Source organism: Idiotropiscis lumnitzeri, chromosome 2, assembly GCF_059441095.1.
Source record: "Idiotropiscis lumnitzeri isolate Australia: NSW breed Sydney's pygmy pipehorse chromosome 2, RoL_Ilum_1.0, whole genome shotgun sequence".
Lineage (NCBI taxonomy): Eukaryota > Metazoa > Chordata > Actinopteri > Syngnathiformes > Syngnathidae > Idiotropiscis > Idiotropiscis lumnitzeri.
In genome coordinates, this window is record NC_142392.1 from 3901121 (window position 1) to 3926779 (window position 25659).

General features: G+C 47.6%; 1 protein-coding gene across 1 annotated transcript in view; it reads right to left on the reverse strand.

Annotated features, from left to right (window-relative positions):
* The window catches only part of wnk1b (WNK lysine deficient protein kinase 1b), a 41608-nt gene that overhangs the window by 2687 nt on the left and 13262 nt on the right, over positions 1 to 25659 (reverse strand). The window contains 34 exon segments of the mRNA XM_088282277.1: positions 225 to 281; positions 365 to 519; positions 984 to 1025; positions 1537 to 1629; positions 1879 to 2076; positions 2566 to 2695; positions 2774 to 2849; positions 2923 to 3179; positions 3247 to 3501; positions 3585 to 3658; positions 3727 to 3763; positions 3840 to 3923; positions 4499 to 4555; positions 5146 to 5207; positions 5281 to 5588; positions 5649 to 6189; positions 6279 to 6407; positions 6486 to 6537; positions 6610 to 6720; positions 6832 to 6948; positions 7028 to 7184; positions 7294 to 7364; positions 7496 to 7732; positions 8116 to 8193; positions 8272 to 8334; positions 9759 to 11111; positions 13032 to 13361; positions 13912 to 14088; positions 14163 to 14242; positions 14320 to 14459; positions 14760 to 14848; positions 16008 to 16165; positions 16288 to 16508; positions 18291 to 18463. Coding sequence (XP_088138403.1) covers positions 225 to 281; positions 365 to 519; positions 984 to 1025; positions 1537 to 1629; positions 1879 to 2076; positions 2566 to 2695; positions 2774 to 2849; positions 2923 to 3179; positions 3247 to 3501; positions 3585 to 3658; positions 3727 to 3763; positions 3840 to 3923; positions 4499 to 4555; positions 5146 to 5207; positions 5281 to 5588; positions 5649 to 6189; positions 6279 to 6407; positions 6486 to 6537; positions 6610 to 6720; positions 6832 to 6948; positions 7028 to 7184; positions 7294 to 7364; positions 7496 to 7732; positions 8116 to 8193; positions 8272 to 8334; positions 9759 to 11111; positions 13032 to 13361; positions 13912 to 14088; positions 14163 to 14242; positions 14320 to 14459; positions 14760 to 14848; positions 16008 to 16165; positions 16288 to 16508; positions 18291 to 18463 — 6162 coding nt within the window.

Here is a 25659-nt window from a genome sequence, read left to right on the forward strand (position 1 = left end):
TGTCAAGGAAGTATGTCGACTTGATACAAATTATCTGTTGCAAGTTGAGCCAACTTTAGATTGGATCGTTAGCGGAGAGTTCTTTGCCGATGAGTTTAAAATATGTAGTTAGTAACGCCGCTTTATGTTGATAAAGAAAATTGCAAACATTTTCAGTTGGGGGGTGCTAATTGATCACAATTTGTGGCAAGGCTCAAATGTGTGTAGTGTGTTTTGCGTCTCACCTCGTAGCTGTGACCGGGCGCCGGTGGCGGCTGCAGCTGTTTGGTGCTCTTCTTACCCTGGGCATTAAAATAAAACCATCGCTTAGGTGACTTAAATGTGTAATAACACGATTATAAGCTTTGTTGTGTGAATAATAGACCTGTGAGAGGTCTCTGGCCCAGTTGTCCACCAGTTTATGGAGATCATCGGTGAACGTCCCTTTCCGCTGGTGAGGGGCCGATATGTTGAGACACTGGGAGCCCGCCTGGCTCTGAGACAGGCCGGAAGCGCTCACCGCGTTGGTGCTGTTGGTCCCTGCGTCAAAAGACGAGCGTGCGACGTCACAACGGTACTTAGTGGGAACTAAGTACAACTTATTAGTAGAGATGGATGACGTTGAAAATTAATTGAATTGCGATTTTGGTTCCTTTAATATTGCGATTTCATTTTTTTTTTTCAAGGTTGGCAAGCCTTTGAAAATTGCATCTTCCAAATGAACTGTTAAGACAACTTCCATGAAATGGAAAAAAAATGCAGCATGGACAACAATAGCAGCATGGAACTCTGGGTAATGTATTTCAAAAAGTAAGAGGATGACGATTTAAAAGCGTTTTTGTCAAATTGCAGGCGCATGCGTTTGTATTCGGTCAATTCCAGCACTTTGTCATGCGAAGCACCTGATGACGCTGAAATAATTGGATGAAAAGCAAGCATGAGGATGAATGCAAAGTGGAAGGAAAGTGCAGGAAAAAAAGAAAGAGAAGACGACAGATAGTTACTACAGAGCTGGTTGCAGGGGCAGACTTTTTTCACCATCTTCCCTGCACGGCACCCAGAAAGCAAGAATGGAGTCAACAGTTAAAACCCGGTAACGAATCCCAGAGAGCGATCTAAGAAATAAATATTTCTGAGCTCATCAACTCAACTCGATATCGGATTGATATTCATAAAAAAAGAAATTAATAAATAAATCAAATAAAAATAAATAACAGGAGGAGGATATAAATGCCATAAGCTGCTCAGTTGTGAGCCAAGTGTGCCTTTTTCTCCATTTTTGGATTTCAAGACATAAACGGAGAGTTCATAAGCACTCCAAAGTCTTGAGTTCATCACAGAGAAAAGGTGTTACTTAAAAAAAATAAAATACAGCAAATCACATCAAACTCGATTTTCTCTTCCACTAGAAACAAATGCATGCCAAAATATTCATTGACTCGACGCTTAAGGAAAATTGGAACTTGATGGTTGTACAAGACGAAAAAAAAAAAAAAAAAGCCAGGAACGAACAGTGCACGACGGGTAGAAAGGCAAAGAAATGAAAGCGTTACACACAAAGAGCCAAGCAGGGCGTACTCAGAAAGCGCGTCCTCCTGCCGCCGGGTTTGAAGGCCAAACGCTCGGAACCCCAGCTCAACTTTACGCAGCCTGAGTGAGGAGATGAAGATTCATGGGGTGGTGAGGAGGAGGAGAAGACAGGAGGGGATGGAAAAAAAAAAAAAAGGAGTGCAACAAAACGAGAGATGGGACAGAGAAGACAAAGAGTTAGCCCAGAAAGAGAACAGGAAAGGTGAGCCGAGTGTTGGAAAAAAAAAAAAAAAAAAAAAAAAGAGACGACACGCAAGCGTGCTTTGTTTGTTCGCGGGCAAACATCACAATGTCGACAAAAAAACCTACCTGGGGTAAGAGCGCCCAAGCTGGGCACCGACAGCGCCGCCGAGCTGGTGTAGGCCGAACACAGGATGTCGCTGGAGGTCGCCGCTTTGAGGGGTTGCTCACCGCTACATTCGCCGCCGCCGCCGCCGCCGGAGGGATCCGCTAACTCTCCCGTCGCTAACTGAGCCAGCTGGCCCGTGCACAACGCCAGAGTGCTGCCTGGAAACGGCGGAGAGGCAGGACGAGCGGCGAGGGAGAGAGAGCGTGCACAGGGACACCGGGCATCCAAAACACACACACGCACACGCACACGGGAAAACAAACGGGGAAGGCAGTCAGAAATGTTCAAGCTTCGAGCCTGCAGCAGCACCCACCCACGCGCACGTGGAACCAAGCGGACACACGGAAACACAAACAGTAGATCATGTTAAAAGCTTGCAATGACTGCAAACACACAGGTGAGCGCTGTGTAGAGAAAGTCTACACACCCCGGTTCAAATGCCCGTTGGAAGGAAATTATGAACAGTTCTGAAAGCCGACTAGAACATCTGGCCTTGATATGGCGGCAGGTGTGTGCTGATATTTGACATGAACATTATTTTTTACTTGGCCATGAAAACAATTTTTTTTTATTTAACAGGGGTGTGTAGACTTTCTATATCCACCTTAGGTCCTCTGAAGGAAGTGTTTAATAGCAAGGAAGCGCACCTGGCTGAAGTGGACTCTTGCTACCGTGCGAGGAGCTGGTTCTGGACGATTTGGTGGATTTGCTCTTGGTGGGTCGCCGCCGCCTGCCAGCCAAGGCGATGACTGGAGGGAGGACGGCGGCTGGAGGAACCTGCGCCCACGACCAAAAATGCCGCTTGGTCTAAAAAGCTCACTTTTCTTCTGTGAAGTTCACGTCCGTGTCGTTTACCTTCCCCAGTCTGGTGAAGAGAACGTCAATTTCTTCCTTCTGGCGCGAGTGGAGGGCTTGAATCTCACTCAAGTGTCTGTTGGGATAAAAACGAACCAAAATAAGATGACCGTCCGTCCGTGAGCCTTCACGGCAAAGCGGCGCCTCACTTTTCTCGGAGGCGGTTGATCTCCCGCTTGAAGTCCTCGTCCTCGAATTCCGAGTCGTTGTCGCTGCTCAAGTAGGAGTTGTTGAAGGAGTTGGTGGTGTTCAGACTGGGTAGGGAAGCTTTGTGAGCGGCCTCGGGACTCGGGACGCGGCCGGGCTCGGCGGGTCCGTTCGCCGCCTGGGCGGCGGGCTCGGTGCTCTGCTCTTGTGCGCGACTGACGGAGAACCTGCCGACTTTGGCCTCGGAATTGGTGGTGACCTGGATTAAAACGCAAAGGGATGAGATATTCTAAATCGAAAGAGTTGCAAGTCATGAAAGTTTCTACCTGGAAGCGTCCGATGGTTGCGGTTGGCTTTGGTGAGCAGATCGGGGAAGTGCGTTGGGACCCGCCCTGCATTTTTCCGGGGAGTCCATCCACCACGTCTCCCCGTGCCCCTTCCACTCCGAGCGAGGAGCCCTTGTGCAGCGTGCTCTCCGGGCTGGAGAGACTGGACGACGACGACGACGAAGACAACGTGGTGGAGGAGGCTTCCGTGCAGGCCGGGCGCCGCTTCCGAGGCTCGTCAACGGCCGGCGACACCTTCGCAACGTCGGGAATAAAACTAAATAAGAACGAGGAAGAAGCAGGAGGTGCGACGAATCATTCCTTCAAGGCGTCCGAACCTGAAATCTCCCGAGTTTGATTCCACTTTGAGGAGTAGCAGCAGAGGAGGCGTCTTCCTCCGGAGATAAGGGAGCTGAAAGTTAAACAACATTTAAAATATTGATTACATAGGACCTGCAAAGAGCAAATCACGATACGTACTTGGTTGTCCCGCCAGAGGAACGGCGCCTTGGGAAGCCTGAGGTAAAAAAAAACAAGGACACAAATTATTAGAAGCGTGTCTATAAAATGAGTGTGTGTGTGTGTGAGTGTACCTGTGTAGGTGTGCTATTGGGGACATTCTCGGGGCTCAGAGCCCGTCTCAGCTGAGCATCCAGGTCCTCCAGAGGCTGCTGGGACTGTAGAGAGACGAGAGAGAATTAAATTAAATGTTTATATAAGTCCAATATTCAACCCTTTTTTTTTTTATTGAGTGGGTTGGCTGGAATGCAATTCAATGCACACGCCGAAGCACAATTAGCATGATTAGCTAGATAAATCAAATGTATTTTATACGGCCACATAAGTCATAAATCATTCAAACCGCCGCGGAATTTAACAGCAGTCGAGATCATTTGAATCCGAGAGGACACGTTTCGCCCAAGGGAGTTTTTTTTTTAAGAGGCAGCGAGTCAATGTCAGTGACCTCCCACGTTTTTATTGAGCATGCTCCCAGTAATTGAATGGAAGTCTATCTTTAGCGGTCCTTGCAGACAAAACCAAACAGTCTGGGAAATAAAAGTCCATGCATTATGTCTCAAGTAGTCTGTCAGCGATTGCTTCTTTTGCATCTGTCAATTTCAAATGACTTAAGTGCTCCGCCTCAATAATTACCGCTTGGCATTCCCCATCTAGACATCCTAAAACATTCCATGTTAGTAAAAGCATCCCGGAGACGTACAGCACTCTTAAATAGCAGCAAAAACAACAACACCTGAGTGATACACGGTCCAGGGAGGGACGGCGGCAACTCTGAAGAAGGAGAACTGGCCTAATCCCGGAGAGGAAAGTGGGAGAGATGAGATTTGGAGAGGAAAAAAAAAAAAAAAAAGGCAATGAACTTGCATGCAAGATGAGTTGTGAGGAAAGGAAAACGTGTTAATGCATGATGATCTTTTCCTTTAAATGTTAATAGGCTATTACCTATAATGCTACTTCAGATTTTCTACAGTGGCGCTTGAGATGGGTGACGCAATTTTTGGCTTTGACTTGTGAGCTAAAATTTGAGCACGGTGTGGATACGGTCATCACACACTAAAAAAAAATGACTCTCTCCAGGTATCGCAATCTGAATTATACTGCGCCCTGGTGGCCAAAAGACACACACCTGAGGGAGCAGCAAAATCTCCATTGAACTGAAGCAAACAATTATAATATTTTAAATTCTATTACATAATGTTGTTACTTTATTATAAAGTACAATATCACAGAGTGTTATTGTTCTTATTAAAAACAAAATGTGAAACGGATTTCCATTGACCATAAAGTGATTTGAAATACTTGTTTTGGGTTACAAGTGGGGCCAGAAAACATTTTAACTCCCATCTCAAGGCACCTTTGGAAAATAGAAAAATCACTCACCGGTACCCTGGATAAGGGAGTTTTGGATGAAGTGCTCTGGCCAAAGTTGGTGGAAGTGTTTACTGGAGGAAAGAGTAAATAAAAAAATAAAAAAATTAACTAAGAAGCTTGAGGACAGCCATTTAAAAGACATACCAGCAGGTGCGGGAGTGGAGCTGGGCGTGCTGGGGCCCTGCACGGGGGAGGGCGAGCCCAGCGCCAAGGTGGTGGGGGGCTGAGGTGAATTGGATGTCTGGCTAGAGCCGACAGAAGCGGCGGAAGTGGCCAGCGGGAGCGGGGAGGAGGTCCCCCCCGCCGAGGCTCCGGAGGCAGCGTCGGGCGGCAGCGGCTCCCCCTGGGGGGAGACCACCCCTCCCCCGAGGTCCATGAAGAGCGAGCGCAGCTTCTTCTCGAGCGCTTGGATGTCGTCTGGCTTGCTTTGGCACTCCATGGATGCGTCACACCTGGGAGGAATATCACTTTTTTCATTGGGTGGGAGTGGGGATTTTTCCATTAAAACTCACCTTGAGTCACATTCCCCGCAGTGGGCGTGCGTCTGCCCGGGCTGTGCGGCGATCTGCGGCTGCGAGTGCACCAGGGTGGGTTGGACTGTGGAAAGATTGGCGGACGACGACGAGGGGGCGGGGACGACGCAGGACGAGGTGGGAGAGAGCGAGTGATGGTCGAGCGGGGTTTCGCTGGCCGGGAGCCCGGAGGAAGGTGAGGTCACCAGGGAGGCGGGAGGGGATGTGAGCATCGTCGGGAGGATGAGGGGTAAGGTGGACGGGACCGACGCCGGGGCCTGCGAGGGATTCCACACAACGGAAGAAGGAGCGGCGGAAGAAGTGGGCGACGCATCGGAGGCCTCTTGATTCGAACCCGGGGCGGCACCACCGGCGGACGCTTCAAACGCTTGAGAGGAAGAAGACGCTGGAGGGTGCGTGCAGGCCGGCGCGGTGCTCGGTCCCGGATCCAACTGCTTTTTGTTCTGTCGCAGCTCCGAGAAGGCTTGCTGTAAGCTGACAGCCCCCGCCGATTTTGACAGCCCCAAAGCTTGAGTCGGAACTTGCAAGAAAGAACAAAAAAACAAAAGCATAAAAAATAGAAATCATCAAGCCGACAGATTAATCACCAAGCGTGAATAAAACGCTCACCTGTTTCGACGGAAGGCAAAGGCGAGGCGGGGAAGCTCAGTTCCTTGAGCCTGGCCTCGGGTACGGGGCTGACGATGAATTTGCGACCCGCTGAATGCACCACTTGTCCCGTTGCGCCGTTGCTGACGTCTAAATGAACAAACACAGTTGGTTTGCGCATCAAAAAATAACATTGAGCTCGCCGCTCCATTTTCTAACGATGATCACCTGGCATGGGGATGCATATGGCAAGATTCTGCTGGGCCGTGTCGCCGCTCATCTGGAAGCCAATCGAACGCGATTATTTCAAAACCGTCCACTCGCGTGATGACGCGCCAGCGTTGCGACTCACCTGGCCGCTGGCGTCCCTCTCCAGGCCTTTTTCGTCGGCGTTCTCGATGACCTCCCGGACCTGCTCGATGAACGACTCCCTCTCGCTCTCTAGGATGAACTCGCTCTGAACCTGGATGGCATGTTAACTCATTTGCTGCCATTGACGGCTAAAGACGTCCAAGATTCTTTTTTTTTCACTCGGGGAGTAGTGAATGAGTTAAAAAGCACGGCTGCATCATACCATAATTTGCGCAATCTCCTCCGGGTTGTCTCCATCCAGGTCAAACCTGAAGGTGACCATCTTCCTGTTGTGAGTCTCCAGCTGACACTCTGCTACTCGGTCTCCGCGGTTGGATATCTTCACATGGATGCAAATGCATCAAGATTGGACCAGGAGTGCCCGGGATTATTTATTTATTTTTTTTTTCAAAAATTACATTGAGGACGTTGAGTTTGGCTTTGGAGAACTTCTCATGGCGGGAGCGGCTCCGCACGGAACGTCTCTGGTGTCGCAGGGCCGAGCGGCCCTCGTGGCGGCCGCCCCGTCCTCCGCCTTCGTTGCCATCACTGAGGCCCGACGCCTCCGAGTAGCCACTACAATTGGTCGGAGAAAAGACAAAAAGAGTGACGACCAAAATTTTGGGCGATATTTCCGGAAGCACCAATATTTAATTGCACTTAAAATAACGTGTTAATTATTGACCTCTCGATGGATGCTTGGGTGAGAGGTGCCTGCAGCTGCAAGTGGGACAGATCCGAGGGCTGAGACACAGACTGGAACGCAAACATTTGCGTCAAAATATAAAAATAGACATCACACACACGCATATTTGGGAGACTCAAATGTTTACAGCTAAATTGAGCAAAGTTCTACGGGGGCATTCTCGCCGCGCCACGACTAGTACCTGGGGCGGGGCTTCCGGGGCAGTATCGGACGGGGCGGGGACTACACTGATGATTGGCACCATGGTGGCCAACGGCTGGGACGCGGGCGCGGGCGAGGGGGGAGGGGGAACCGGAAGCGGCAGAGGGCGGGGAGGGGAGGCCACGGCCGCTGTCGGCACGGTGACGGGAGGGGGCGGCGACGGAGACGGAGTACGGCTCGCCGCGGCCGCGGAACAGGTGGGGGCACTCACACTGGGCTGAGGTGAGGAGGCGGAGCCAGTGAAAGGAGGGAAAGGAGACAGAAAAGGAAAGGTGAGTCAGGAAGGGGGGTGGATTGAGGGAATAGGCAGGAAAAGGGAGGAGCACGCACGCACGCACGCACGCACGCACGGCACGGCACCACTCAAGTTACCTGAACCAGTGCTCGCGGGTTTTGGTAGAGAAAAACATTTTTTTCCATACTGCGAGATTCGCTGAGGTCACATGACTGAGCATGCACACACACACACACACACACACACGAGAGAAAGTGAGAGACAAACCCGACACGGGCGGCATGCCGAGGGGGGAAAAAAAAAAAAAGTAAAGAGAAGCCAACTGAGCTGATGTCATTTAGGTCAATATTACGCAAAAAGGTCACCTGTGCGGAGGGCTGCAGCAAGGAAATATGCGTCGGACTCGGAACCGATGACACCGCGGCCTGGATGGACGCGCCCACCTGCCGAGAGGAATTCAAACATCATGCAAGGCTCTGTCGCATTAAAAAAAGAAAAGACAGGAGGTTTATTTTTCTCACCTGCTGGGGGGTCGCCTGCGAGGCCACCGGGCCTAACAGCGGGGAACCTGGAGCGGTAGAACTCTGAGCGTTGCGAAATTAAAGAAAAAAAAAAAAAGAAGTGATGAGAATTACGTTTGGCCTCATGTGAAAATGCATGCGTGCAAACGCAAGCTACTTCTACGTCCGTCTAGGTTTCTGTCTTGTGTATGCACGCATGCACACGGACGAGAACGGCAGGTACAAAACGCGGGTTAGGCTCGTTAGGGCGGGGTTTTGTTCCCATGCAGGTCGTAAATTAACAGCGGGGGGATAAGTGCGTGTTACAGACACGCAGAAGTACAAGCAAACATTTTTTTTTTTCCTTTTTCTTACGCGTCTTCCTCAAATGTCACATCGAGAACATTAGAATTGCGACTATCAGACCCGAAATGAACCCTTAGAAGGCTGCGTACAACGTTATACTTGTCAAGACGGGAGCTTAAACAAGTATAGTTGCGACACAACAGCTCAACAAGCACAAAAAAAAAAATAAAATAAAATAAAACGTCACGATAGAAAAGCAACAAAACAACGACCAATACGACACGGATGCGATCAGCTTTCTAAGGGTTTGAGGAGTTGCAGCTGTAACCTTTGAACCCTGCAAAAGACACTAATAACAAATGGGGAAAAGCAACAAAAAAAAAAAATAATAATAAATAAATAAACAATTGAATTGAAGCGGTTTATCACAAAGCTGCAAAATAAAAAATATACAGATAAAAAGTACTGCACATTGACATTTTTTTGGACCTAAGCCTCCGTTGTTTTGTTGTATGTTTTGGCGTGTTTGTCGGCACAAATCAACAAAGTCTCGCAGCTTTGCGGCCTTCGACCAATCAAAAACTTCAGAACTAAGCGCAAGCGACTTTGGATTTGTACACGCATAAAATACAAGTATGCCATATGTCTGTCATACTTGCACAAACACACGTTTCCTTCATATACGGAAATATATGAACATACAGACAAAATACTACTTACTGAGTACATTTAAAAAAAAAAAAAGGGGAGGCTTAGGCGGTTTATAAAGCTGGAAGAACAGGGCAAGTCTCAAGCAAACGTGAACGTCCCAACTATTTATTTTGAACGTCAAAAAGGAATTCATGAGACGTTCATGACGCACATTTGAGACGTGCCCCGCAGCATCCGAGTGACAGCAGGGGGTTAAACTCACAACCTTACTACATGATCGAGAGTGTCGGGGTTTTTTTTTTTTTAGGGGACCAGTACAAGAATTGCTCATGGGTCAAATTACCTTATCACTCAAGCAGCAATCGCCGGTCGCTATTTTGAAAAGGTGAAATTTGTGTATCGGTACGAAAGAAAAGTACTCCGATACCTCGTCGTTCAAAAAAAGATACTGCCACTGACAACAATCGTTTGTAGCAATAAATCCAACTGCGATGATGTAATTGGACCCACGGCTTTAAACTTGTAGAATGTCGAAAAGGTGAACTCCGTACCGGTGCGGCCTGCATGGCCAGCAATGACTCATGGTACGTCATGTCCGGCTGGGAGGGAACCACCCCTCCGTGGCGGGCCCACGCAGTCGGAACGAGCGACTCCTGTTGGGTCGCCGATGCGGTCACGTCCGAGGCCGGGGTGGGAGGGAGAAAACTCTGCATGGATGGCGGATGCGCCTGGTTTTCTGTCGAATCGCCGAATACAGCCGAGGACGTCTGCGGGATGGAGCGAGCGGCCGACGGGTCGAAATGGCGGGAGGAAGGCGGGGGTGACTGGAACTCTCCCGCGTCGGAGGACGGGAGAGAGTCGCTGGATGGTTCTGGGCTTCGGTCTTTAGCGCTCAGGCCCGCGTGATGGAGGAGGAGACTTCCCGGCGGTAAAGGCAACTCAGGACTGACGTAGGAACACATCTCTTCCGTTACCGGCTGGAGTCGAAGGTACGAGCCTGAGCCGCCCGACCCCGTTGGGGTGTTTTCCTCCAGTGGGAGATCCATGGAGCTCCTCCGGGCTCGGTACAGTCTGGAGGCCAGGAGGCTCGGGTCGGTGGCGGCGGCGGCTAAATGGTAGTCGAAAACGCTACCGGTAGGTGCTGGCGCGTCGGCCATGATTGGCGGGGCTGACATCGGGTAGGTGCAAGGTGACGCGTGGTGCGACGCGTCGGCGGATGAACAAGAAACAGGGCAACCCGCGGGTTGACTCATGGAAGGAACCGGACTGTGCGCGCTCAGTCTTTGCATGATGTGAGGGTGCAAGAAGCCCGGCTGAGGGCCGGAATCGTAGCCCAAACTGGCAGCCGCGGCGGCCGCTTGCCTCTGCTGGTGGTAGCTCAAAAGGCCGAGCTGGTGCGCGGTCATCGGGTAGCCGCCGTACGCCATGGCTTCGTAATGGTCCAGTAAGGCCGCTTGGTTCAAACTCAATCTCCTCACCACTTCCTCGTGCTCCGCCCTCATGTCCTTGTAGCCGTAGAACGTCGGCTCCGATTGCCCCGCCAGATGCAGATGCTCCCCGACTCCGAGTCTCTGAGCGGCCGCGGCGAAACCGGGATTGACCATGAAGAGAGGGGGCGCGTCCACACCCTCCATGCCGGAGAACGGGTGCAGGCTGCTCCCGTATCGGGGGTACGCCGGCTGAAAGTGGCGGGTGTGAGCCTCGAGGATCGACGTGCTCTTGCGCCGCTGCGTGTTGTACGCCTTGGGGGGGGCGGTGGGAGGCGGCGAGAAGGAGACGGGGCGCTCGGGGATGGAAGGGAAGAAAATCGTCGGGGGGTCCGCCAGTGTCGGGAGAGTGGCGCCCCCCCCGGCTCCTCCTGGTGTGCTCGCTCCGCCGCTGTAGGGGTGCGCCATTGAATGCTGCTGCGACAACGACATACAACGGGTTTAGGAACGACAGAAAGGCAACACAAAGAGCATTGTCTCTGAACAGAATAGACCCCAGAAGCAAAACGATGGGGTTAGGATAGAAGAGAATATTCCAAAGGACAAAAAAAGAGAATGAGGGAAAAATGAGGGTGAAAATTAAACAAGAGGACAGGAAGGATTGAAGCTGGAAGGTGAAATATTCACTCCAAGTTCATCAATCTGCTGATGCATCTTCACTTAGAAAATGTTTTAGAACTATCTTCTCTTATTACTATAGATCGTCAATCCTGTTCCTCGAGGTCCGCTGTCCTGTCTGTGACCTATCTCTCTCGGCTGCAACACACCTGATTCAAATGATCATACAAGGATCCTGATCTTTTCAATCAGTTGTGTTGCAGCAGGGAGAGATGGGTAAGAGACAGGAGAGATGGGTAAGAGACAGGACAGCTGACCTTTAAGGAACAGGATTGAAGATCCTTTCTTTTGATTATCGTTGTACTTTTCCTGACACACGAACCTGTCCACATATGTGATCAATACTGCCTGAGAATAGGCTTTCCTCGTGGTAGATGCACAGGATATTAGTACATTGGTTTTGGACGGGCAATCCTGTGCTAGTTCACCAGAAGAAGAGAGGCGGTGAAAGAGATGGCAACGTCATGCCCCGTTATCTCTTTCAGTCGAACCCTCTGCTTCTCACCACCAAAACGTGGCGCGACGGAACGAGGAGCTTTGGACCTACGGGGCTGGAGAAGAGGGCGGGCAGACTGGCCCGTCGTTGCCTTGGCAGCGACGGGGCGGAGTGAAGAGGAAGCACCGTCTCCAGGGCCTTGGAGAGGCGCCCGGCGAACGTGTCCCTCTCGGCCGAGCGAGGCGCACGAGGGGAGGGCGAGGACGACAGCGCTGGCGGAGGAGTGACGGGCCGCTTGGGGCGTGGCGCCGGGGGGGTGGGGGTGAGGGAGTAGGAGGAGGGGGGGACGCAAACGGACATGCTACGGCTTCGGCGGCGGTGGGACACAGGCTGCGGGGCGGAATGGGACGGAATGGGAGAAGAAACAAGTAAAGACGCAACAAAATGTCAACATAAACGACACAAAATATACAATAATCACAACAAAAATCGACTTCAATTTGAATTAAAGGAAGGCGAGAAAAATTCTGAAATGAATTTAAAAAAACACAAAAGGAGAAAAGATAAGATGTTGCTGTCGGGCGGAAACCTCTTTATTAACGCTCTCAAACCGAAAAGTCATTTCAAACTGGGCTTCTTTCTCTGTGTGAGCTGTGCAGCATTATGTCACCTCAAGATTGAAAGCCTGCAGGCTTTTTATACAATAACCACTTCAAAAAGTCAATTTCGAGAATGTTTTGCACAAAAAAAATATCGCGAGCTGAAATGCTTCCGTGCAGGATTGCAGACGTTTTCATTTCCACCTATTCCACTGATGAGCAACGCATGGCTCGAAGACCTTTGAGAGGATGGCGTAACCGCAATCAAATTGACAGTTTGTCTGGTCCGGCATAATAATAAAAATAATTCCCGAAAAGTAGATGCAAGGATTCCACCCGACAACAACTGCATTGCATTTTTTTTCCCATACAAAGTTTGGTGAATGAAAACTTGCATATGACATCCAATACATACAAAAAAACATGACAATCATTTAAATTCAACAGTGAAAAAAAATGGAATAACATCGGAAGAATATAAAACCAGGGAAAAGAATGGAGGTCAGAAAAATAAAAAATAATGTATTTCAAAAACTGCTCTTCCTCTCATGACTGCTAAACATAAAATCCAAACATGCTCAGGTCATAACCGCAAATCCACGCGCAGGCACGGCAATCGTGATCCCACTCCAACGCAACACGTAACAACATCAGCGAGCGCACGAAGCGACATACGCCACTCACCCCCGGTTGCGGCGGCTGAGGGTAGGCCGGGTGCTGTTGCGGCGCGCCGGGTGCCGACGGGTAGGGACTCTGCGACTGAGGCTGGGTGGCCGGCGGGCAGCTGTAGGACATGGTCAGCTGACCCAGCTGTGGGCAGTCGCTGGCAAAAAGCGATGACCCTTGACCGCTGTCGGCGCCTCCTTCGACTGAGATGAATGCAAATTGAATAGAAGGTCAAAGAGGGGATATTACGTGTCAGCAAATCAGCGTCATGTGTGTCTTACTTGTGTGCGAGATGCCCAGTTGCTTGTGCTGACGCGGTTGCTCCACCTCTGACTCCTCAACATCCGTCTGACGACAAACAAAAATAAACGGAAATTATATTCGTTCGTTCCATTTCAATTAAGTAGTAGAACATAGACATGAAGAAGTTATTTGAAGTTGAAAAGAGATACAGCGCCATACAGTTAAAAGAAGTGATTTGTGTTTAGATCAATTTTCGGCCACTAGGTGGCATTAGTGTTTCATTTTTGAATAAATAGTACATTTTAACGGCAAATGAATCGGAACATGAAGCAACTTGTGGACGCCAGACCCTTTTGGTCATTGTAAGTTATAAGTAACCACAAGTCTCCACGGATATATTTATTAATTCATTATATTCATTAATAATATATATTTATGACAGGTAAATTGTGTTGTCGTGACTCCTTTGCATAACGTGTGCCTTTATTTCGCTCATCGTCGTTTTTATGATCAAATCATAATGTTTGTCCATCAATTGTACTTATTTATTTATGCCTCCGGACAACATATTTAATGACTTTTAATGCCATTTAAGGTCTTCCCGTTCATAAAATCCATGAAATGACCCGGTTGAAATGAATAAGGTCCAACAAACCTGCGTGTGTGACGCTTTGAGTGCCTCTTGCTGTTGCTCCGCCTCCCGTTTCTTCTTCGCCTGCTCTTCTCGCACCAGCTGCCTCTGCTCTCGCTTCCTCCGGATCAGTGACACGCGCTCCTTGATGGCTTTGGCCATGGTCTTGTGGTCGCCCTCGGCCACATAGCCAGACTCAACCTTAAAAGGCGGGGACGCGGCGTCAACACTTTTCTTTTTTTTTTTTTGGAACCCAAATCACTCTTAGCTGATACCATTTCCTGAGCCACATCTTCGGGAACGTCCTTGTTGAGGTCAAAGGAGAACTCGATGGCTTCGTTGTCTTTGTATTTTCCTGGAAAGACGACGACAAGCCGTGCAGCAGATGTCGAGTATTCCAAATGATTCGATTCATCCTTTCAGCCCGCTTACCTTTGAGCTTCTTGACGTCTTCGATCCGAAGCCACAGTTTGATGGCGATCATTTCCCCGTCATCCTCCTCTGCCAGTTCAACCCTGACCCCGGAGTCCTCTTGGAAGAAAGCGTGGTTCAACAGGATCTTGATAGCGTATCTGGTGGAGAGGCGAGACAAGAGACAATTTGTCTATTTTGAACAAATGTAGCAGAAGAAGAAAAACACTTGGGACGGGTTTTGTGACGGACTAACAAGGCAGACGTGGCATTCACTTAATCAAACGGGAGCAACAACATTATCTATCCTCGGGAAAATGTTCAACAATGACTATCTCATCTTCAGAGCTTCAATCAGCTGACCATTAATTGGGCTGAGATAACCGAATTTGACAAAAATCGGCAGGATGAAAACAAATCAACGGGACGACGCAACTGTATCGTCGTTTCGTGTGTCGCACCTCTCATCTTTGTTGGTCCTGATGCAACCCTCGATGATTTCCTTCACTTCGGGAATGGCTACCTTATCAAAACTGCCAGGCTTCACTCCCTGCGTGACGGGACAAATAAACAAGTTAATTCGTTCAATTACACCGAACAAATGCTCCTTCAGTCGACTCAAAAAAAACAAAACAAAAAAAAGTAGTGCTGTGACGCCATGAGTTTACTTGAAAAGTCACCAGATTACTGCCGCGATCCTAATTGCGAGGCACGGAATAACATCAATCTAATCAGGTTACCATGAATGCCGCCTCGTTATTTTGATTAGACTGTTTGAATAAGAGCAAATCGGAAAATCATTTTTGGAGGACGTACAGCTCCATGGTGACGCAAAAACCCGAAATAAAGGCTCCCTATTTAAAAAAAAAAAAAAGCCACAATTTTCGTCGGCAGTTTAATTGATGAATCCGTAAAGGTATCGCAATAAAAGATGCGTGACTTGCCTTGAGCGTACCACGAGAAGAGGTTTTCGGTCTGAAGGGTCTCAAGAGTGTTTACCGGCAAGTTTACCAGAAATGACCACCGCCCATCTTTTCTGTCATTGGCTGTTTTCGCTCTTTCCACTCCCCAACGACCCACCAGCCACAAACACGCACACACCGAGTTCCAGGGCCAAACAACGTTAGGACTGATGCGGGGGAGGGCAAGGTGGGGGGTAATGCTGTTAGGTATGACAGATGAGGAGCGCGCTTCATGAGGACGACTGGAGGTAAGAAATGCTCAGGAGGAAGAGAAAGTCTCGTCGACTTTCGGCCAGGATTAGAGGACGAGGCAGAGACGTGAGATTTATGAAGCAACATCGAGGGCGCAAATGGACGGAATACTGATTTCCTTGGCGAATTTGTTTTCGCGCCGGTACCGAGTATTAACAGGAAGTAGATACCATCATTAATTCCTGCCAAATACACTTATATAATCGTTGTTTTTAGTGACGCGGTGAGAGGTCAATTGGGGACACTCAGGGGCGACTTAATTAGGGGCATGAGTCAGAAAATAACGCGCAAGGCCAAGTGGTTGTTTTGACGAAAAATGGCAGGTCGTCCGTCATCAGGGGGGGAAAGAACAAGGACGTCTGTTACGGGGCAACGAAGTCATGCCATTTTTAAGATGTCTAAATTAAATTGAGCAGGTGTGGTTGGAAGTCAGACGGACACAGCGACACGTAAATTCAATCCAGAATAAGCGAAGAAAAACAAATCAGCACTCACGCTGGTGACCCGTCGGTAGATCTGGGCGGCGTTCTGGCATTCCGAGTAGGGGTACTCGGAGGTGGCCATCTCCAGCATGCACATCCCGAACGCGTAGACGTCCACAGATTCATCGTACTTCTCCTCGTACATCTCCGGCGCCATAAATTCTGGAGTACCTGAACGCACCACAAAGGAGTCTTGCTTATCGTGACTCCTTTGTACATGGTTTTAGTGATGCAGCATTCCTGCAAACGAGCCAGAAAGAGCACCAAGTTACCGAATGAGATATGCCTCCTACCTATGACGCTCTTGGCGAACGAGGCCCGTTTCAGCGTGGCTAAGCCCAGGTCGCCGATCTTGACCGAGCCGGTGGGCCCGGTGATGAAGATGTTGTCGCACTTGAGGTCACGGTGAATGATGGGCGGCGCTCTGGTGTGCAGGAAGTGGAGGCCCTTGAGGATCTGCCGGCACCACGATCGCAGCACCTTGATCTTCATCACCTTGAAGCGCTTCAGGTAGCTGCAGAAAAAAAAATAAATAAAAGCATCAGAAAAAGTCCTCCATAAGACATCGGGAACTAAAGATCAAGGGAGGACTAACATTTCCCGGCACGAATGTATATTAAGTTTGCAGCATTTCCAGGTTCATTTTCTCATTTGATATCAAACAGGGATGTCTTTTGAACTCTAGTTGGATAAAAAGCGACTCATTGGGTCACTCTAGATTATCAATGATGCAGGTAAAGAATCTTGTCTTCAATTTTAAATCGACACACAGCAGAATAATCACATTTTTTTCCCCTTATGCAAGTCCTTTTAGATCTGAGAGCCAAAACCTTGATCTTGTTAATTCAGAATTGAATAAAAGTGCTCTCATGAGAGCCAGCGCAAGTGCTCTTTGAAAGTTTCTCATGCAATCGTGCAGTACAAACAGAGGTGCCTTGACTCAAATCATCTTTCGCCATTGAAATGAATGGAAAGGCCATTAATCCGTTCCATTCCCCTCAAAAACCAATCCATTTTGTAAAGTAAAACAGTAGTCCATATTGTAATTTATAAAAACTTACAATAATGAAATAATTAAAAAAAAAAAAAACATTTTTTTTTAATGATGCATTATCAACTATTTTCCAAACTCCATCACTCATATTTCAACACATCACTGTATCATATAATAAACACACAAGCACACACACCGATGAGGGACCAATATTCCCACGCTCCTGTATCAGCCGTCCCAACACTTTAACACACGAGGGTCGACCTCCTTAAGAGCGGTCATTTGGACGACAGCCAACATAACATCCAGCGTACAGTAGATACGTGCAGTCAAGCACTCAAAATTGTGCCACACATTTACATTTTTCTTCTCTGGCTCCTGCACAGTGTAAAAATAATAATGTCCACACATATTTGCATTCTTTCCTTAATGATAACCTCTGCTGGTGGGATTTTAAGAGGGGGGAGAGTGCTCCTCTAATACTGTACTGTTCATTTAAAGTGAATAGAAATCCTCCAGTGTCCACTAGAGGGCACTATCGCCCTTGTAAGCTTCATCATGCTTGTGACTGTAACAGGTGGCTCATTTTTTTTTGGTGTCAAACAGTGATGCTTTCTAGCTGACCTTTAACCCCCTTCCTAGCAAAAAATGTCTTCAGTCTGTTTAGAGAGTTCCGCTCATGCAGCCTTGCTGAACCGTGAGTGACTGTCAGTGTGCATCCACGCATCTCAACGTCACGCTGTCCCCCTCGGCACGCGTCACTTGGTCCCCGCCTCTTTCTGACTGGCAGTCCGTCCGGTTGATAGGAATGAGAGGAATCTGCAGTAGAAGCAGCATCTGGCAGGTGGGCTCGTTTCCCGCCATGCACCTCGTCAGGGAGGCGGGGAGGGTTCACATCGCTTGCATGCCCGTACGCTCACATTTTGCATTGAATAGCCCGTATGCTTCCATAGACGCGTTCACCGTGCGGACGATGATGACCAAAGACATTGATTCTTCACACAATTTTTTTTTTTTTTTCATTTTGGAGTGGGGTGCACAACCAGCAGGATAGACGCCACTTTATGGTGCAACACATTACACTGCCAATCATGGTGCCAGTGGGTACTAGTTAGCCCCAAGGACAACGTGAACAGCCCACAGCTCTGTTATTTAAAAATAAAAAAAATAAAACAATTAAAAAAAAGAGGAAGTCTTACCATGGTACACGACTATGAATGTACCAAATACTCGATTTTGCAAATATATATAAATGACTCACGGAAAAATCTCGTTTCCTATCACCACACGTCTAAAACTCACGTCTTGAGTGTGCCGGAAGTCATGAGCTCGGTGACCAGCACGATGCACTTCTTCCCCTTGCACGGCCCCTCCCACGAGTCGTAGAAGCGGACGATGTTGGGATGCTGGAGGCCCTTCAGCATCCCGGCCTCCTCCTTGAAGCGCTGCCGCTCCGACTTGGACAACTTCCGGTCCTGGAAACACACAATGCGAGAGTGAGGACAACAGCAGGATAGAGTGGACGCGATGCGAGAAGTGCTCATCGAACTCTGACAGGACGCACTGAAAGGCAGCTGCTCACTCAGGAGTCCTTTCAAGTCTGAATCAAAGGCGGCAAAGCAATCAAATATATTTTGATCTTTTCTGCTTTTATCAGAAATAGACTTCTACTTTATCCACTCGCCACATGTTTGCGGTTAAAAGTGTAGAAGAGACTTCCATCCAGGTAATTAAAGCTCATCTCCTGGATGCTTCTAAAGTGAGTTGTGCGGCGACCGCCACGTTTTAACGGGCATTCCAAATCCACCCATGATGCCCTCATAAAACGCAAAATGGCTCCAAGGCCACACGGGCCTTGCATGGCCGCGTGAGCGCTGGTTACTCACAAATGTGCGTCAAAGAATGTGTTTGCATCTTCTTATGATGAAAATTCACGATTAATGAGTCATAATCTATGCAAATGACTTGAACGGAGCATTTAAAATGGATAAAGTGGTGCCGAGTATGAAATTGGAACACAAATGTGTTTTTTTTTTTTCCAACGACTGCAATTTGGAGATGGAATTATTCGATTGCACAAAAAAAGCTAAATTTAACAAGGACACCCACGTCACTCACCAGGCCAAGTGTAGTTACTTTTTCTACCTGCAGTGTGCACGGTGCATTTCAATGATCATCACCTGACCCTGTGGTCACATGACAGTAGCGGCGAGGTCACCTGACTGACTGGAAGTCAACATTCCATTTTCCCGGCAGCACAAAAAAAAGAGCCGCCTGACCACCTGATTAGAGTATGAAGCCTCCCTCGGGATACTGGAAAATTGCTTCTCTCCCTCTCTCTCATACATAAAAAATAAAGATTACAGAATGACTGTTTTGTTTTCAAACTATAGCATTTAACGGCTAATTATTGGATTTAATTTGATTTATTGTTCGGCAAGACTGTAGACAACGGGATATAGTTTAAAATGAAATAAAAACAGAGCCAAGATAATCTAGATAATCCCAGTGAGGATTTTTTTTCTTCTTTTTTTAGTAATTGAATTTCCAGAACACCAGCGGTCTTGTTGAGAGGATCGTTGTTTTTTCGTCTCTTCCGCTGCGAGCTTCAAAACATCATGAGACTTGTGTTTGTCAGCTTCAAAAATACCCTCGCGCGCTTTCCTCGTCACAGACATGCCAACGCGCACCTCAACGTGGCGGGCCCGCACGTTCACATCTGGACTTTCTTATCTGACACTCAAGCGACACTTCCTCTAGCAAGCTACGTGTCGGCCGACAAAAAGGAGCCGCTGACACGTCGTCTGAGTCGGCCGGCCTAGATCTGCACGAGGGAGCGTTCGAAAGGGGCGCCCACGCGGGAAACGGCCGCCAGCCACGCAGTCCCCGTCGTCACCAGCAGCTCGCGCGGCGCTTAAGCGGAAAAGCGAAACATCGACCCACGCCGTTTCAGACTGGATAGGTCACAAAAGAGCATGAGTTGAAAACAAACAAATAATTGCTTAAATTACATGCCATGGTTATCGGAAAGGAAAGTAGATCATATGAAAAAAAAAAAATTTTAAAATTAAAAAAGACGGTAACTGTATTTATTTTTTTTTTTAATCAATCCATTCGAGTCTCTTTGCTGTTACAATTTGCCTGTATATTTACATTTTTAAATTATTATTTTTAAATTATTTTTTGTATCATTTTTATTACAATTTTTTTGTTATTTTTATTTTTAAAAAGTAATAAAAAAATTTATTATAATTTTTTTTTAATTATTTTTATTTAAAAAATTCATTATTCTTATTAGAATTTTTAAAATTATTTTTGTTCCAATTTTTTTCACGAAAAAGAGCGTTTAAAGACTTCATATTGTTTGTATAACGTCAGTTTGTGTTAGCGTGCTAATACTTTTGATGGGCCTCAAGTGAAGGTTGATTCAAAAACTGAAACGTCATTGATGTAACATGCTCCAGGCATGGAGTTGATGCTTTATGATCCTACTTTGCCGCTATCTAAGGGGTTCACGGTTATAGCACCTCCTACTGCTTTGGAGTGCACTGGACAGGCTGCAAGCGACGGTCTGCTCCATTTCCACGCTAAGCCGGCAGTTAACCGTTCATTTATGAGGCGGGGGAGTGTTTTTTTCTGGAAGCAAACGGAGTGTGTCTCATATTTACTTTTGAAAATCAACGCCAGGCCAAAACGAGCCTCTTTGAGCAGCAATGATGCAACCCGTCGATAACGTCCAACTGGATCTGCTGCCGCTGCAACGCTCAGCCGACCCACTTTGAATCGCCTCCCAAATGTCAAAGAATGCGGGGTGTATACGCTCACGGCGTTATTGCATCAAGCTGAGCAGGAGAACTTAAGTCCAGAGGGGAATTTTCTACTTCATGAGTATTGCGCCAAAGTGTCCGAATCCCACAAACACGCATGTGAGATGCCCAGAACCTCATAAACAAGCACGCAAGCAAACGTACAGCGAAAAACCTCCGCGGGACCTTTCGCACAGCTTGTTATGGTTTCGGCCGCACCAGTGTGGCAACGAGGGGGAGCATCTGTTGTGAATAAGAGTGATTGAAAGGGGGATGAATGACTTCCAGTAAGTGTGAAGGAGTGGGCGGATGGGGGGGGGGGGGGTTAGGGGGGGGGTACAGAGTGAGCCCTCATAATACGCACACTAAGAACCTTCACGACATTTCAGGTGCGGGTGCTAAAACCCCGAAGGCAAACACGGAGATTTGAGTTGACATGTTGGCGACCTGCTGCTGTATTCCAAATCTTTTTGTCCGCTCTCCCTTCCCCTTTTGTGTTTCTCTTTCCACTCTCTCCTGCATTGCCCCACCCCCGCTTCGTTTTCTCCTCCTCCTCATTCCTTCCTCCGACTTAGGTGGTTTTTGGTTTCCCTTCAGTCACCACTCTACATATTGCAGTAACCAGGGCCATGTGTCCGACTCGCAGCGCTGAAATCTGACCTAGTTGTGGCTGAATAAGAAGTCTTGCCTGTTGAAAATGTGGCCAAGCGAAAGCATTACGGGCTCTCTTGTGTTTATGGGCAGCGCTTGGCGAGGCACATCCTCGTCCTTAAGATGTGACCTCGAAAATCAAACGAGGGCCAAACCTTAAGCTTGAGACGCTTTAAAATAAGCAACAATTAGTCAGGATGCGTTCCCTTGCAATCACAACATCAGCGTCGACTCACGTGCTTCAAAGTAGAACACGGACAAACACAAAGCAGCAACCCCAAAAATCGTCATAATCCGAAACGCACCGAGATTTCCGCATATTACACCTGAAGTAACACACAAAAATGAGGCTAATCGGGAAAGCGGCGGCATGCCAGGCTCGCAAATCGGACGTCGTTTTAACAGCTTATGAAAATGTTGCCGTGTGATTGACTTGATATTAGGTGCGGCATTATCGCAATCCAAAGAGCGATAATCCTCAAACTGTTGAAATAACCGTGTTTGTTTTTAATAAAATGAGCAAACAACAACGGGCTCCTTTGTTCCACATGCAGGAAACAACCATCCAATTAAATCATGTGAAGGAAAACGGGCCGCCGACAGGTCAAAAGGACGCATTTTTAGTCTCCGCATTAAATAACAGGACTGACTTCACGGAAGATCATTTAAATCTCGCGTTAACCACAAATGTATAAACATTGACTCAGGAGACCTGCAATGATTCATCAAATATCTCAAATACAAATTTTAAGCAAAATTTCTGTCTGGAAGCTTCACAGGTTAGCCAAATCTCCAATATTTTTCTGGCACCCATGTCCCTCACCAGTCATATGCATGTGTTTAACTCATTAAATCACAGCCATTTCCACTCGGGGAAAGACCTCAATCCCAGCGTTTTTCTGGATTTTGACTGATTTTTGCTCCAAAAATGACGCCAAAAAAAAAAAGGCTAAAACGTATAAATACGTCTTTGGGAGGCGGGCACTACGTTTTTGAAAATGTACATGTCTTATGGATTGAATGAGTTAATAATCAAAAATTAATTTAAAATCTGAAGTGTACATGATTTGCGCGGCATTCGACGTGTTTCCACTCCAAACTCCGCCCCAAGCTTGCCTTGGCGGACCTTTGTAGCCCGCAGGGTGGAAAAAGGTTGTGGTCTAAGTTTAGCGCAAGATGGCCTGTCCGCTGTGTTCGCACGTCATAAACAAGCAAGCGGCGCGGCTGCACATGATCCATCCAGCGTCCTCCTTCCGTCTGCGTTTCCAAAATTGGTGAGGGCCAAATATGCCGGTCCGGTCCAGTAAATCCAACAACTACGCCTTTGCAAATAAGAAACATTTTACATTATGTGTGTATTTGCGACCTTGAATCCCTCAGCGTGTAACTTAAATCTCTCGCCGCTGTTACACTAGCTGATGATCCAACGGAGGGGTTAGCAGAATGTAAGCGAGCGCTCGGCGGGCCGTTCCAGATGAAACGATTACATAATCTGGTGGAAGGATCCTTTTGCACGCCATTAAACGTGTGCGCCCTCCGCTTTTGACGCCCAAGATGAACTTTAGTGCCTCTCGGGTTTCGCTTTCATCCGCTCGCCGTGGCCGAGAATCAAGAAGGAAGATAATAATAGCGGCTCAACTTTTATTCATGTTTATTTTTTACTAAGGGCGGAAAGAGGCGTTGAGGACGGCCATGTTTATGTGGTTATCCTCACTCCAGTGGTCAAAACATTAACCCTAAACCCAAGGTCATTTTAGCGAAATTAGCTAGCATTCACGTATTTAAGATAATATGCTAGCTGATACGACTAATTAGTCTTTTTTTTGTACATGGAATAATTTAACTCTAAATACACGTGTGACTTCACAACTTTTCCAATAAACACCCAATAACAAGAGGAGGGCGTAAAGAGATGAGCAGAACGGGATGACAGATTTTTATTGGGAAAGGAAGTGTAATAAAGAAAAAGAGAGGAAGGGTTCTGACCTCCGCCCAGGCCTCCTTTGGATCAGAACCAAAAGCAATTTTTTTTCTGTGCAACCCCGACTACAAACCATTATTATATAAACGACTTTCCACGGTGATACTATATCACCGTTGACCTTGTCCCTCATTAGATATCCGTGTGCCCGTTTCCTCCCTTGCAAGGGGCCCACGTCGGTGCGCTGACTGATTAGCGGGGACGACAGCGAGAGAGGAACGCGTTCGGGCGAAAGCCGAGACGTTAAACAGATCCAGGCTACTGATACGGCCGAGCCGCTGCAAAGTGAAGTCATCGGTGACGGCGCGGCCTCGGCGGACACCCGCGTGCGACTTCGTTTTTGATGACTCCGCCGGTTGATTACACGCAGTTCTTTATGACTTAACGAGATCCAGATATTTATTTTTTTTATCTTCATCCAAGGCAGTGAATTGAACAAACGCTACGATGAGAGCGTGACTGCAGCAAATGGCGTTGCAAGTAGAAAACAAACGCAACGACGGACGGATGTGAGATTGCGGGATGAGGAAATGGGCAAAACTTGCCCCGGGTCGTCTTTCCTGCTTGGACGGCACGCGGGGCAAACGCTGCACACACACTCCTCTGAGGGAACAAAACAAACTCCGCGCTAAGAACCGTAACACCTCCCTTGACGACGTGCATCCTGTCGAACGTATCATTTCAAATTTTTACGACCAACGCGGTGAGGTAAAGGTGAAGAGGGACACGCGAGTGACGCAAGAACCCACAGAGACGCACACAGAGTGGGTCGGATTACTGCAGCGCAGCCCCTGTGTCGAGAGAGACAAAGATGTCAATGTCACAATGAGTCAGTGTCAAACTTACGTCACCTAGAAGAAGAAAAAAAAAAAAAAAAAAGCACACACAGCACTTGTTGAGAGAAACTGTTGTTTCGCAAGCACCTTGAGGGGCCACAAAATATTCTACTCCGTTACAAACTAGCATGCAAGTGGCAAGATTGTACTGAAGTATCGGTACTTAGTATCGGAGCATTTAGAGCTCACCACCTGTTGCGCAATTCGCCGAACCTATTCGGTGATCTTTATCCTCGACAGCCCGGTGATTCAATCCTGAACCTTTTGCTATTTCAGCTGCCCGAGTTTGATTTAATGGCTGGTGGATAATTACAATAATGTACAGCTCTGTCGCCTCCGAAGCGACACGCGGCAATTAATCGCAAATGACATCTGGCGACGATTAGCTGAACAAAAGACGGCGCACAATAGGCCGCAAAAGAGCGGCCGCGACTTTCTCATTGGCACAGGACAGAAAGCGAAGACGTGAACAATACCGATTGTTATAAATAGCGGCGGAACATAACCTTACAATGACGATTATGTCAGGGAAGGAAGACTGGGGCAGATTTATTATTTTCTTTTCATGCAGTTAAAGTGTAGTCTTAAATTGGAACCGTTTTTTTTTTTTTTTTTTTTTTTTTTTTTTTATTGTTCTCATGAAACACGGACTCCATTTCCCACAATCCTCAAAGCACTGTGAACCAGACTGCACACTTCTTGGCTCAAAATGGCAATTTGTCACATTTTAGTTTTGACCATGTCAGGAATGTGTTTACAGTAGCACTTCATGTCGTCCTTATTTAGAATTTGCGCCGGTTCAATTGATATTTTACGAATATTATCGTTGTTGTTGCGCAGGAGAACTGCAAAAAAAAAAAAAAAATTCAGAAAAAAAGCGCAATCAATCATTTTCCGTATACATTCAAAACAGCTGTGGAGTCCAAACATAATCTGAAAGATTAACATCCAAATTATCCATCAATATAAAATGAAAAACAAAAAACCAAAAAACAAACGTGTGTGTACACCCGTTGCTAGTGCACGGCGACTATTGACAGCAAGTCGGATTTATTCAGGTGCAAAGTGCCTGCGAGGGAAGAAAATAAGGATCAGAGGCGCACCTGTCTACACGCGGGAGCGTGCCAACACACACACAGCAGCATCAGTGAGTATAAACACTTGTGTTTGGAATTCCACTGTGAACCCGTCCTTTGTTTGAGCAAAAGAACTCGCACAATCGCCCGTGCTTTTGGATGGACTTATTACGCGATATCAAACACGCAGACAAGCTCACAAATGCGGCAGCTGCGCCGAAATGGCGACACGGGAAGTTGTTCGCAAGGTCCGCCTCGCTGCCGTGACATTTTGGAATCACCTGCTGTGAGGAACTCACCAAGAACGACCCCGTCTAATAA